The following is a 13,062-nucleotide window of genomic DNA, read 5'->3' as shown; positions in this document are numbered from 1 at the left end:
TGACTTTCAGTGGGGAAATTTAAATTGCTGCCATTCAGACACTATTAAAACCAGGGTCCCCAAACTTTTCTCAGTGGTTTTACTATATAACTGTGGTCCAAGGTTAGAAAAAGTGGGCGGGGCCAACAACAGATCAGATTTCATTCAGTGACTTCACGCTTTTCAACCCAAAATGAAGTTTGTTCTCAAACTTCCCTTTCTAGTTATTCTATTTGATTGTGTCCCCCATGAAAAGTGTTAAGTGCCCTTCCATGGCAAGTTAAGAAATGGACAAAAATAGGCAGGCAAATGAAACTTGAATATTAAGATAAATATTATTGTGACTATTAATAAATACATAATCATTCGAATTTTTTTTAATCAGAAAACTCTCTGGAGTTTATGTGAGTTCACAATTTGATAAATAGGCATCTAATAATCCTAAAGGAATGTGGAAAATGATTGTCCTGTTTAAATATTCCTGTTTAAACCCTTGTTTGTTATAAATTAATGTAATGCACTGCATAATATGCTGGCGCTGTATATAAAAATTATTCTGATGATGATGCATGGAGCAATTAAAATATTGAAAGTAAATGTTAGATTGGTCTCTTTTGGTTAATGAACCAGGCAAAGTTTTGACTGTTTTAATACACAAGTTTATATGTATTTAAGCAATTCTTCATTATGTTGCTCAAATACAAACCATACATTGCCTAAAGCTGGCCATATACGCACCCATATAATCGTATAATCGTACAAGACTATGCTTCATATGAAACTCCCCTGTAGGAACCCAGGTGTTTTGTAGTGTGTAGGAGGGCAACAAAATTACTAGGGTATAACTCAGTGGAGTTGTTGTCCAAAGTGGTCTGACACGCAGAAAATACTATGACAACAGGATTTCTGCCCAACAGGAAAGAAGTATATCAAACTGAGGAAAAGAGAAAATGCCTTTCATTCCACAGAGATAAATTCCTCAAGATTTGCAAACCCTGGGCCACAAGGGCCTCCTCATTGGGATCTGAATTGTCCCTCCTTTATGCATAATAGAATAAGATAATACAGTAAATACAATATAATAGCGATGCAACAAAAGAGTCAGACAGTAAGTAATAATTTAAATTCTCTATTTGTCTTTATTTATCACAGCACAGATGTTTTTGATATACATTTTCTGTGACGTTATAATATTCTTTCTATTAAACATGTACTTTCTTTAATTCCTATTTTAAAAGTTTAATACAAAATTATATATTTACAAAAAAGTATCCACAAATACTAACCTTTCACCTGTGCACTAATATGGCTGCTATTTTTCTATTTAAATCAGTCAAGTTTAGTTATTTCTGTTCTGCACTTTATAGTCCACTACTTTATTGCTGGTCCTAAGTTTTTTGCCAACTTCTCCTGCCTTATCCTGAGAGGGAGTCTGGGTTTTTAGCCAGATATGACTCTAAATATTTGGACTATAGAAGGCAGCCCAATTCAATATGCCTTAGACCTTTAGCACACATTGCGCTTTCTCCTTCAGTGTATAAACAAATTTCCCCCCTCTGAACTGTATCTGTGAGCACTGACAGGTGCATTCACACAGAGCAGATTTTGGCCAGAAAAGTGTGTATTTTCTGACTGAAATCCACTGGGTCCATAGTGACAGGCACATACAGCGCAGAGGTGGGCGCATCAGTGAAACACAATGTGTGACAAAAGCCTTAGAATGTAGGTGACTTCTAACAGCAACCAATCCCTTTATCAGTTTTCCTTACAGTATTCTTCTAGTTAGGGTTTTTAGTTAACACTAAGCTACTGTATATAACATTATTCTTTTCTTCCATATGTTATCATTTAAATATATTTTTGTCCTTTGTCATATTACTTTAGATATCCATAGCTATGTTATTCTATTTAATCTACACTGTGTCCCTTTAATATAAATAAAATAGCTGACATTATATACAGGTTGATGTTATAAAAGGTCTGACATTATATTTATTTTCTCAGATTTTTAGTTATTTCTTTTATTTGCCTGAATTTAAGGCTCATTTGTTCAAAGAATTAAACTGACAATAAATGAGGGTGGTGCCATAATAGTAATAGGGGAATACTGAACTGAACATTTAATATCCTTATCTTCTACCATCTTAATTGCGGCATCTTAATTTCTATTTAGTAATTTAGTATTTAAGTTCATATTTAAGTTCAACTATTTATTCATAAGATTCCTATTTATCTTGATCCAGAGGAAGGCAAAAAAACCTTCTGAAGCTGTGTCCAATGTGCTTCAGAAGGGGAAAAAATTCCTTCCTGACTCCAATATGGCAGTCGGATAAGTCCCTGGATCAGTGATGTATTATGTGTAGTAGTGTTGGTAGCCTGTATTCTAGTGTCCTGTTTAATGTTTTACTTTCTATCTATTTCTAAATACTAGCCTATACAATTATATGCTACTTTGATGTAAATAAATTTATATTTAGTACTTTAGTTACATCTTTTCACCAAACATGATAGATATAAATAAAGGAACTGGAGTTAGACTAAAATGTGGGGACAATATTAATGTGTAATGTGTGGTGCAAACAGGGGGACTCCTCCTTTCATGAGGAAAGTTGATAAATTTGCTCCAGGCGCAAAATATCCACTCCTGGTGACTTTAAGAGCCTTTAAGGATTGCAAGGCCTAGTGGTGAGGGTTAGCAGAGGCAGAAGATGATAAAAAAGGCCAAAGGTAGAAGCCAATATCAAGGGCCAGAAATTAGGAACATGGCAACCGCTGGTACCGCCGGTAGGCCAGTATAATGATGACAATTGTGATGACAAGACACCAGAAGTTAAGACTTCTTGGAGAGGGCAGCAGAACCAAACGCGGCTGATTGTGGGGCCTGCTGGTTATGGTGGTATTGGGCTGATGGTGGGGCCTAAGAATGCCATCAGTGTCTGAAGGTCCAGAAACAGCTTGGCACTGTGAAATGGACTCCAGACATGACATATCTTGCAGGGATACATCACCTGAAGTGATATTGTGTTTCAGGGACTCCAAGAATGATGGTGGTTTCTCACATGTCTTGCTGAAATCCACTGATGATAGCTGCAGTAAAACAAAACATAAATTAACTCTTTATATGACATTTTTTCAGTACAGAAAATATAATAAACAACAAACTTTTAGGTATTAGTCAAAAACAAAATATTAAGTACACATTGTACACATTGATTTGGTAATCTTTGTGGAACACTGTAAAGAGTTTTGCACAGAGTTCATTCCCACCCAGGTCTAGCCCTGTCCATTCTGTTGACCTATGGAGATTCTGTAGTTCCAAAAGGTGCTGGGTGCCTTGGTTCTCATTTGACATTTTCTATGAAGTGAAGATGCACCTTCTTGTTTAGCAATATTACTCTGGAAACTCTTACATCTAGAGTTTTCCAAATAATTTATAATAAGCAGCACCACACAGCACTATATAGTCTACCAAATCATAGTAAGTAATTTAAAAATAAAATTTACATTAACATGGGTTTATTGTCAGTTGATTAACTTACATTGTTTTGTTACTACAAAGGAACAATAAATGGGTAAAAATTGAGTATTTATACAAAACACTGAAGTGAATGGTATTAAAAAGTTATCTGGGGGGTTTGGATAATAGATCCTATTGAGTACACTGTGGGCTCTAAATATACAGTAGTGGTATCTCATTAGATGCTGCAGTCATGTACTTACTGCTACTGGCTGGGAAGGAGGTGGTACATTCTGGCTTTCTAGTTGCACCCAATCAATGGTGTTAAAAAATGGGTGCTCCCGAATGTTTCCATTCAAGCCTAGCCGTTCCTTTGGATCCTTCTTCAGGAGCTAAAGAAAAAAAGACATTATCAGATATTTATATATTGCCAAGCTAAAGCTACACACCTGCCAGTAATAGCCTCATGGCACAGGGATCCAGTCCAATTGCTTATACACTATTCAGCAAACAAGAACAAGCCCAGTTAGTGCTACTGCTAGATCTCTAGGAACAATGTTGCACCTTTGGGAATAGATATATTTTAATAGAACTAGTGGCATCCATTCCATAAATTCCTGTACTCACCCTTTGCAGGAGATCTTGCAGTTCTGTGCTAAACCATTCTGGAATGCAAGGCTCTGCATGTTGAATAGATGAACCGCATTCTGCCTTGCCCTGCTTGAATGGTGAGGTCCCGGAGGCCATTTTACATATGGTGATCCCTAATGACCACCAGTCTATTCCTGCGTTATATTTCTTCTTATTTAGCATCTAGAATTGAACAAACAGATCTGTATTAAAATACTGCATGTGTTTAACTGAATCTATGGGGGTTCTGTGACTCTTCTTTTGAACAAATTGCAAACTCTGTGCCCAAAAATGGCTGCAGCATTGGTAAAAAAAATATGTCAAATAGCAAATAGTAGAAATGTATAAAAACAAAGCTACAGTTCTTGATATAATTATCCAGTAAAGCTGAAAAAATACAGTTTCATCATTTTCTCTTGCCCTTCTACACAGAGATGTAACTTGGTCACTAAGGGCCTCTCTGCAGAAATATCCTCCAAGGGGGTGACCAGTCCCTCCTCCCTGCCCCCTCCAGGCCCCCCACGACCGTGAGGTCTGCTGTATACATAGTACACCTCTGCTTCTACACTACCCTAAGGGTATTTATGGTATGCTAAAAGGAGTTTGAAAGCTAAAATCACAGGAGAGGTGCCAACCCCCATGGGTCAAAATCTCTTGCATTTAGCCGAAGAGCACCTTTGTCCCTTTGACTAAAGCTGACTGAAGATTGAAACATGTATAGTACAGTAAGCACCCAACAATTACTGTACTGCACATGCGCCCCACCCTGAGTTGAACAAGGATTACCTGGGAACTGTTAAAATGGTCTCTGTAGGAAAGTACCCAGAGAGGAGTGAGCTCTTGCAAGGTGAGAGCCAAAATTCTGGTTATAAACCAGAGATTTGGCTATTTTAGTGCAGAGGGAGCCATTGTACCTTCAGACTTTTAAAAGCCCCTTATGGCAGCACAATAACAGAATCATCCCTGTCAGAGAGGTGTTTTTTTTTTAAAGAATTGTTGCCCTAGCCTGGGGTAAAAGGTACGCAAATGTTATCACTGGGGCATGCCCGAACAATTCATGAAACAAACATACAAATAAGCACAAGAAAATACTTACAGCGATTAGTACCTCTGTGTTATATACATTTAAATTAAATCACAGTCACATACCTCTGGGGCCATAAAGGCAGGTGTTCCTTTTCTACCTCTGACCTTTTTATTGCCAAAGATTCCCTCAGCTGCCAAGCCAAAATCAGCGATCTTTATATGTCCCTCGTTGGTTACTAGGACATTAGCTGGTTTAAGATCCCTGCAAGGTAGAGATTATGGTTAAGAAAATGCCAATAGAATTGAGATAGAGTTGGTAAGTAGGGGGGGATGTAAATTTAAATGTTGGGAATAAGCCAGTACCATTTTATAACTGGAGGGCAAGAAGGGATGTGAACAGAAGGATAATATATAGGATTTTTATAAATCTTACATACCGGTGGATAATCCCATTTGAGTGGAGAAACTGCAGGCCGCACACCAGCTCTGCTGCGTAGAATCTTTGGGGGAAAAAAATATTATTTAACATTTCCATAGTGAACAAATTTCTTTGCTATGTCTATACTATAGTATGTATTATTTAATATTGTAACCCTGCTTACAGTCTGGGCTAGGCAAACTGTAGGAATGCATATGATCACAGCTTAGTGCACTTGTAGAATTCTGAATGATTTCAAAGTGGTGCCCATGTGCCCCCTAGTTCCCTGCCTTTGCATCTCTGCTATAACAGACATAGCACTGCATACAGAGTGAGACACTCTTTGCTTTCCATTCCAGCAAATTAGTATTGGGCAAAGTGTAAATTGCCCCTTTGTTTGCTCTGTGCCACAATGGACCCCAGTAGCATTGTTTATTGTACCAGCTCCATTAGACCATACTGTTTCCAATGCAATTACAAATGTTAAGGTGTTATGTATGCACGATACAGCAACATAAGCTTTATGTCCTTTTACACACACAATAATTATTTCTTGTGAAGTATTTGGGAAGTTATTGCACAGTAGGGACATGGGATTTATTGCAATGGAAGGTGGAGCTACATGACAGCAAAGTTATTATTAGCTGGTTCATTAGATATACAGTAACATGGAATACTACTTGAGTGACTACATAGACTCCCTTTTGCTTTACAAACAAAAGATGGAACCCAGTCAGCTGAAAATACAGAATGCTGGCCTCTTTATTCTTACTTTGCTTGAAACTATAAGCAATGAGGTACTCTAGTCCAGTTCTTGCTCTGTTACTCCAAACATTCATGTAGTCACTTACCTTACTAAGTCCATCTCCAGTCGGACGCTGTTCGTGATGACACTCCATAGGGTCCCTCCGCTCACGTACTCCATAACATGCAGAACATGCCCCTGATTAAAGAAACAAGAGGTAAGAGAAGAACTAAATCACAGGCACAGATGGCCAAAAGCACGTTATTACAAGTGATTTTGCACAGAAAGTATTGATTTTATATTTAAGGACAAATTGAACTCAGGGGTGTATTTTAATCTGAACTGCCCTAGGCCATTATTAATTCTGCACTAATTCTGCATTCTCAGGTACCATCTACTTTTTTGCATCCTGCACCCAAGGATGTATTTTGGCTTAAGCTGCTTTATGCCCTTACTTATCCTGCACCTGGGGGTATATTTTAGCTTGTGCTGCCCTAGGCCTTTATGTCACACCACTCTAAAACTGCATGAATATATATTTATAATAAACATACTCTCACCCATGCTTTCTAGATGCTGGAAATTAGTGCAGTTTATAAAACCCTAACAGGTTAATTCATTGTTATTAATTGGGCCTTTAGTATAACAATGATACTCTTGAATAAGGTTGCAACTATGATATTCCAGGTATTCCACTGCAGAATTCAGACAAACCCACAGTTTTCTGATATTACACTACTTTACAAACACCAGTCTATTTATTCATAAGGGATACCAGGGAGAAACTACACAAATAGCAGCTTTAGAAAGTTCCAAATGGAAACCCCAGCCGGGGGGAAAACTTGCCAACAAAGTTGGTACCCCCCATCCCAGTGATTTAGGTTTTCATTGTATAGGACATTTCATACCATGCTAAAATGTAAGGTAGTTAATATAAACTAGCCCATTAAGTTAGTAACACTCTCTTGTACCTGTGTTTGGAAAGAACCATAGGCAGAGCAAAGGTATGGGCATCCAGCTGCTGTCTTCAATACCCGTGCCTCTGTGATGATGTTGGATATGTTGGTGTCGTTGCTCTTCTTAATGACCTTGATGGCCATATGCTGGATCTTATCTTGTATAGATACCAACCAAACCTAAGACATGGCAGAAACAGATATAAAATGTTAGAAAGTCACTTCTACAGTATGGTTAAGCGCTGGATTTACCTTAATGCCACCCTAAGTTATCTTTTTGGTGCTGCCCCAAAAGCCAGCACAGTGACACAGCGCCCCAAATTTTGCCTCATTCTACCTGTTTGTAATAAACATTAAGTATTCATCCCAAGTCACTAGAGATACATTTACACCAAAAAGCATAATAAGTAAAAAGCCATTTATATTCCAAAAAGGGCCTCATTTACCTCAAGAGTTCAGTTTGTTAATGTTTTGGTAAATATTCATGGAATTATCTGTTTCTTATATCCCCTAGTGCTAAATAATAAAACTAGGTATCATTCCCCAGAAGCCCAGCACTTACTCTGCCGTATGTTCCACTCCCAAGCTCAGCATGGATGGTGCAGTTGCTGATTGCTACTGGGAGAGGAAGTTCTTCCACACGGGGTCTCTTCAATTCACTTCCTCCTGAGAAAAAAGATGTAGACACATTTAAAAAAAATTATAATAGAAAAAGCACAACAGGATGATTTTTTCTTTCTGCTTGCTACCATTTGAAGAAAACTATACTCCCCATTCTGTGGTTTAGACTTAGCACAGCTGCATAGAGCCCCCTGCCCCTTGCCTGTCCACATTGGTGGCACTAAAGAATCCCTGGTTCAGTTGTGCAGTGACATTGGTGGCCTCCATCTTCAGCCACATCACATTCAGCCAGGAGTATGCATACTGAAGCTGATCTGTATTTAGCTTTAAGTGTACATGCTTCTGGGGGCACACCACTAAAACCAGAAGATGAAGCCCTGTTTTTTTTTAAAGCAATGTAGTTAGGGAGAGGGCCCTATGCATCTTAATACTGGGTTGTAATAATTGGCTAAGGAACAGCTAATCCTAAAAAGAGATAGACAGATAGATAGATGATAGACGATAGATAGATAGATAGATAGATAGATAGATAGATAGATAGACAAACAGACATATATATTCTGACAGTTGATACAGACAGCTAAAGATAGTTACACAAATCCAAATATATATATTGATATAGATTAACAGACAAAGACAGATAAATATTTACTATCACACATCTATAGACATACATTAAGGTAGAGACAGTAGAAGAATGGCAGTTGATGAGTATATATTAAATGACCAGGTTCTACTTACGTTCTGATGTAGCGCTGTTCTCACTCTCTCTGGATCTTTTCCTTCCTTCCATTTTTATTTCCTCACTGGAGCTGCGCTTGTGTGTTCTTCTCTTTTTCTTCCTTTTTCGCCCACTTTTTTCCTCGCTGCTGCTCACGTCGTCGATCCTTCTCTTCATCTTGATGGTATCAATAAAGTCTCAAAGAATGGACTTTTGATTTTCTTCTTCTGTATTCTGTAGAAATAATCTTCTTTCTTCAAAAGCAATTCCTCAACCAAAGTTGGTGAATTTGCTTTCCGCTGCAAAAAAAAATCGCTTTTTCTCACTCTGAAATCGCTTGGAAGATCCAGGAATCGCCAAGAGATGCACTCTGGTCTGAGACAAACCAAGTACTGAAACCAACTGCCGCAAGTGCTTGTCTCTAGACCTCTGTTTCCAACTGCCACTTTGGCATCTCAACTGAAATGTACAGGGCTGTGTGCAGCCCCATGTAAGCTCGGGCCCAGTCACAATGTTAGAAATATTATAATAGAAGTGGAACACTGATATCAAACTATACAGGCTACAGTTTCAACTCACTTACAGACACCAGAATGTTGACTGAATAAATAACACATTTTTGAACACAGAAAGGAGTGCAGATACATTCTATGACTATAATTATGTTGGGTTGAAAACCCAACATACTGTTCTTCAACTTTGGCTTATTCTTCCACTTCTTTTTCTTCTTCTTAGCGCCTCCAGTTTTCTAAACGCTACTCCTCCTACAGTTTTAGGGGTACAACACCCAAACTCTCCACACTTCTTCGCCCGATCTGGCCCCCCATATTTTTGTGGCGCCGCTCCGAACACCGCAATTTTTCCATTAACTTTGACAGGGAAGATTTTCAAACTGCTGCCACCCTTACAGCTTTGAAGCTACAGCCCCCAAACTTGGATAACATAATAATGGGGTCACCCTGAATGAAACAGCGACATTTGTTGGATGACCCCAAAGTGGGAGGGGACAACAACAGGCAATCAAATTTCACCCTTTGACTTTAATGGGGAAATTGAAACTGCTGCCAATCCTACAGCTTTGACGCTACACTTCCCAAACTTGAATCACATAGTCATGGGGTCAGCCTGAATGAAAATATGATGATTGCTGGATGCCCAAAAGTGGGTGGAGCTGTGAACAGCCAATCAGATTTTATCTATTGATTTAGCGGAAATTCAACCTGCTGCCATTCTCACAGTGATAACACCAGGGTTCCCAAACTTTTTACACTTGGTCACTAGAAGACTGCAGTTTTACTTTTGAAAAGTGGGCGGAGCCACCAACAGCCAATCAAATTTCACTTATTGGTTTTTATTGGTTTGATGCCAGAGTTCCAAAACTTTGCACAGTCAGTCATTGGGTGACTACGCATTCAAGTTTTTTTTTAAAAATGCAAAGTGGGAGGGGCCAACAACAGCCAATCAAATTTCACCCATTGACTATTATGGGGAAATTGAAACTGCTGCCAATCTTACAGCTTTGAGGCTACACTCCCCAAACTTGAATCACATAGTCATGGGGTCAGCCTGAATAAAAATATGATGATTGTTGGATGCCCAAAAGTGGGCGGAGCTGTGAACAGCCAATCAGATTTTACCTATTGACTTGGCAGAAGTCCAACCTGCTGCTATTCTCACAGTAATAACACCGGGCCCAAATTTTGCAGGGTTAGACACCAGGTAACTGTGGTTCAAGGTAAGAAAAGATGGGTGGAGCCACCAACAGCCAATCAGAGTTTACCTATTGACTTTCAATGGGGAAATTCAACCTGCTGCCATTCTCACAGTATTAACACCAGGGTCCCCAAACTTTTCACAGTTGGTCACTAGGGGACTGCAGATTTACTTTTGAAAAGTGGGCAGAGCCACCAACAGCCAATCAGATTTCACCTATTGAATTTTATTGGTTAGGTGCCAGGGTTCCCAAACTTTGCACAGTCAGTCACTGGGTGACTACATACTCAAAGTTAGAAAAAGTGGGTGGGGCCACCAAAAGCCAATCACATTTCTTTCATTGTTTTCAGTGGGGAAATTTTAACTGTTGCCATTCTCACATGTTTAATCTCAGGGTCCCCAAACTTTGCACAGTCAGTCACTGGGTGACTATGTAAAAGTGGGCAGGGCCAACAACAGCCAATCACATTCCACCTATTTACTTTCAATGTTGAAGTGCAAAATGCTGTCAGTCTCACAATTTTTATGCCTGAGTCCCCAAACTTTGAACAGTTGGTCACTGGGGGACTGCAGGTTAAAAATAGGAAAAATGGGTTGGGCCACTAACAGCCAATCAGATTCCATCCATTGAATTTTATTCATTTAAATTTAAAATGCTGCCATTCTCACGCTATTTATGCCAGGGTGCCCACTTTTTGTCACTGGGTGACTTCCACTCAAGGTTAGAAAAAGTGGGCATACTCACAAACCACCAATCACAATTTACCTATTGACTTTTATTGGTTTAAATTTAAACTGCTGCCGTTCTGTAACTGTTAATCCTAGGGTCCCTAAACTTTGCAGAGTTAGTCACTAGGTAACTGCAGTTCCAGGTTAGAAAAAGTGGGCGAAGCCACCAATCAGATGTCACTCGTTGACTTTCAGTGGGGAAATTTAAATAGCTGCCATTCAGACACTATTAAAACCAGGGTCCCCAAACTTTGCACAGTGGTTTTTACTATATAACTGTGGTCCAAGGTTAGAAAACGTGGGCGGAGCCAACAACAGATCAGATTTCATTCAGTGACTTCACGCTTTTCAACCCAATATGAAGTTTGTTCTCAAACTTCCCTTTCTAGTTTCCACCTGTTGTCTATTACATTTGCACAACAGTATGTGAAACTCAGGCCCAGCTTTGTGGAGAGGCAACAAAGGCCCGAACCTAGGGCGGCAGAAACCTGGGGGCGGCATGCCGCCCCGCCGCACCAAAATCGAAAAAGTTTTATGCCCATAAGGAGCAATGGGGGGACTTCTCCCCACTGCTCTGTATGCAAGTTTGGCCCACTGCGCATGCGCGCGCAAACCCCTCTCCCCTGTATCGCGCACGCATGCGCATGCATGCGCACTCCAGGGGGGAGGGTGCGACCAGGGGCGGTCTCGGGGCGGCCAATTTGGAAATCCGGCCCTGATTTGGATAGGATTGTTACTACAGATATAGAATCTATTATCCAGAATGCTTAATACCTGAGATTTTTCTGATAAGTGATCTCTCCGTAATGATGGTCTTCGTGCTAAAGCACATTTAAGGCTGATGCCACACGAGGCGTTTTTACACTGCGTTTTTTCTCAGCCTAAAAACGCAGCACAAGCCACACAGCCCCTGACTATGGTGTTTTTCAGCCTAGTACTGGTGACGTAGCAAATCCCGTTTCCATGGTGCTAATAGTGCGAAATAGTAAAAAACGCTGCGTATTTCCGCTAGGTCTGACAGCTGCCTTTGCGTATACATAGGAATAGCTTGCTGTGCAAATACTGGCATATTTCGGGCAACGCTTGAAAAATCCGTGCTAAGGCGTTTTCTAGCGTATTTCCGTATTGTGTGGTTTGCTTCGAGTCTTTTCAAGTTATTTCTATGGATGATGATATCAGGCGTTTTTCAGCCGCTGAGAGAATTAGAAAATACGCAGCGTAAAAACGCCTCGTGTGGCATCAGCCTAAACCTGCAATAAGCGCAACAGGATAGCTTTGCCAACAATATAGATTCATACAGCTTAGTTACCATCAAGTAAAAGGTACTGGAAGTTATTTGTAAAACATTAGAATTATTTGCTCAAAATGGACACTATGGAATATGGTCTTCCTGTACATCAGTACTTTTTTTAGTACAGGTATGGGACCCATTATCCAGAATGCTTGGGACCTGGGGTTTTCCGGATAAGGGGTCTTTCCGTAATCTGGATCTCCATAACTTAAGTCTGCTATAAATCATTTAAATATTGAATAAACCCAATAGGCTTGTTTTACCTCCAATAAAGATTCATAATAACTTAGTTGGGATCAAGTACAAGGTACTGTTTTATTATTACAGAGCAAAAGTAAATCATTTTTAAAAATTAGAATTATTTGCTTATAATGGAGTCTATGGGATATGGCCTTTCCGTAATTCGGAACTTTCTGGGTAACGGGTTTCCGGATAAGGGGTCCCATAACTGTACTTAATTTTTTAATCTTAACGCTTGTGTCTCTACAGTTCATCTTTGGTTTCCAGGTAGTACATTGAATGTTTTTGTTATCTGTTTTCTCTGTGTCAGAAGGAGTGCTCATTTTATGTGCATATCATGTCCAGTCTGAAGGGAGTATTTCTATTGGGAGTATTTCTATATTTATCTTGCTCTATGCATTTACGTATTTCCCTCTCATTTGCAAATATTCCTTCCACATATATTACAGTTGTTTCTTTAAAGAGTTTGAGGCATTTAGCTTTTGGCCATCTTGGTTATCTTGTTCTCAGAAACTTCTTTTATTTGTTTCGATTAG

General features: G+C 39.4%; 1 protein-coding gene across 1 annotated transcript; it reads right to left on the bottom strand.

The window, feature by feature from the left end:
* Window positions 1–2,733: 2,733 nt before the first annotated feature.
* On the bottom strand, window positions 2,734–8,730 carry LOC105947584 (protein kinase C delta type-like). Its single transcript, XM_031904790.1, has 9 exons — window positions 8,574–8,730; window positions 7,774–7,877; window positions 7,290–7,391; window positions 6,362–6,453; window positions 5,530–5,592; window positions 5,216–5,354; window positions 4,064–4,249; window positions 3,700–3,828; window positions 2,734–3,066 (listed from the first exon to the last, which is right to left on the bottom strand). The coding sequence occupies exons 1-9, from the start codon at window positions 8,728–8,730 to the stop codon at window positions 2,734–2,736; spliced, it is 1,305 nt and encodes a 434-aa protein (XP_031760650.1).
* Between the last annotated feature and the right edge of the window lie 4,332 nt (window positions 8,731–13,062).

Source organism: Xenopus tropicalis, chromosome 1, assembly GCF_000004195.4.
Source record: "Xenopus tropicalis strain Nigerian chromosome 1, UCB_Xtro_10.0, whole genome shotgun sequence".
In the NCBI taxonomy this organism is placed as follows: Eukaryota; Metazoa; Chordata; class Amphibia; order Anura; family Pipidae; genus Xenopus; species Xenopus tropicalis.
This window is presented reverse-complemented; position numbering and strand designations above follow the sequence as displayed.

Bases quoted from the DNA above. Each gene is read 5' to 3' on its own strand.
- LOC105947584 (XM_031904790.1), bottom strand. From the start codon at position 8,730: ATGAAGAGAAGGATCGACGACGTGAGCAGCAGCGAGGAAAAAAGTGGG. The intron at 5,355-5,529 runs GTATGTAAGATT...TCTACCTTGCAG, and splicing joins TCAAATGGGATTATCCACCG to GGATCTTAAACCAGCTAATG. The intron at 3,829-4,063 runs GTGAGTACAGGA...TTTTTTCTTTAG, and splicing joins TGCAAGATCTCCTGCAAAGG to CTCCTGAAGAAGGATCCAAA.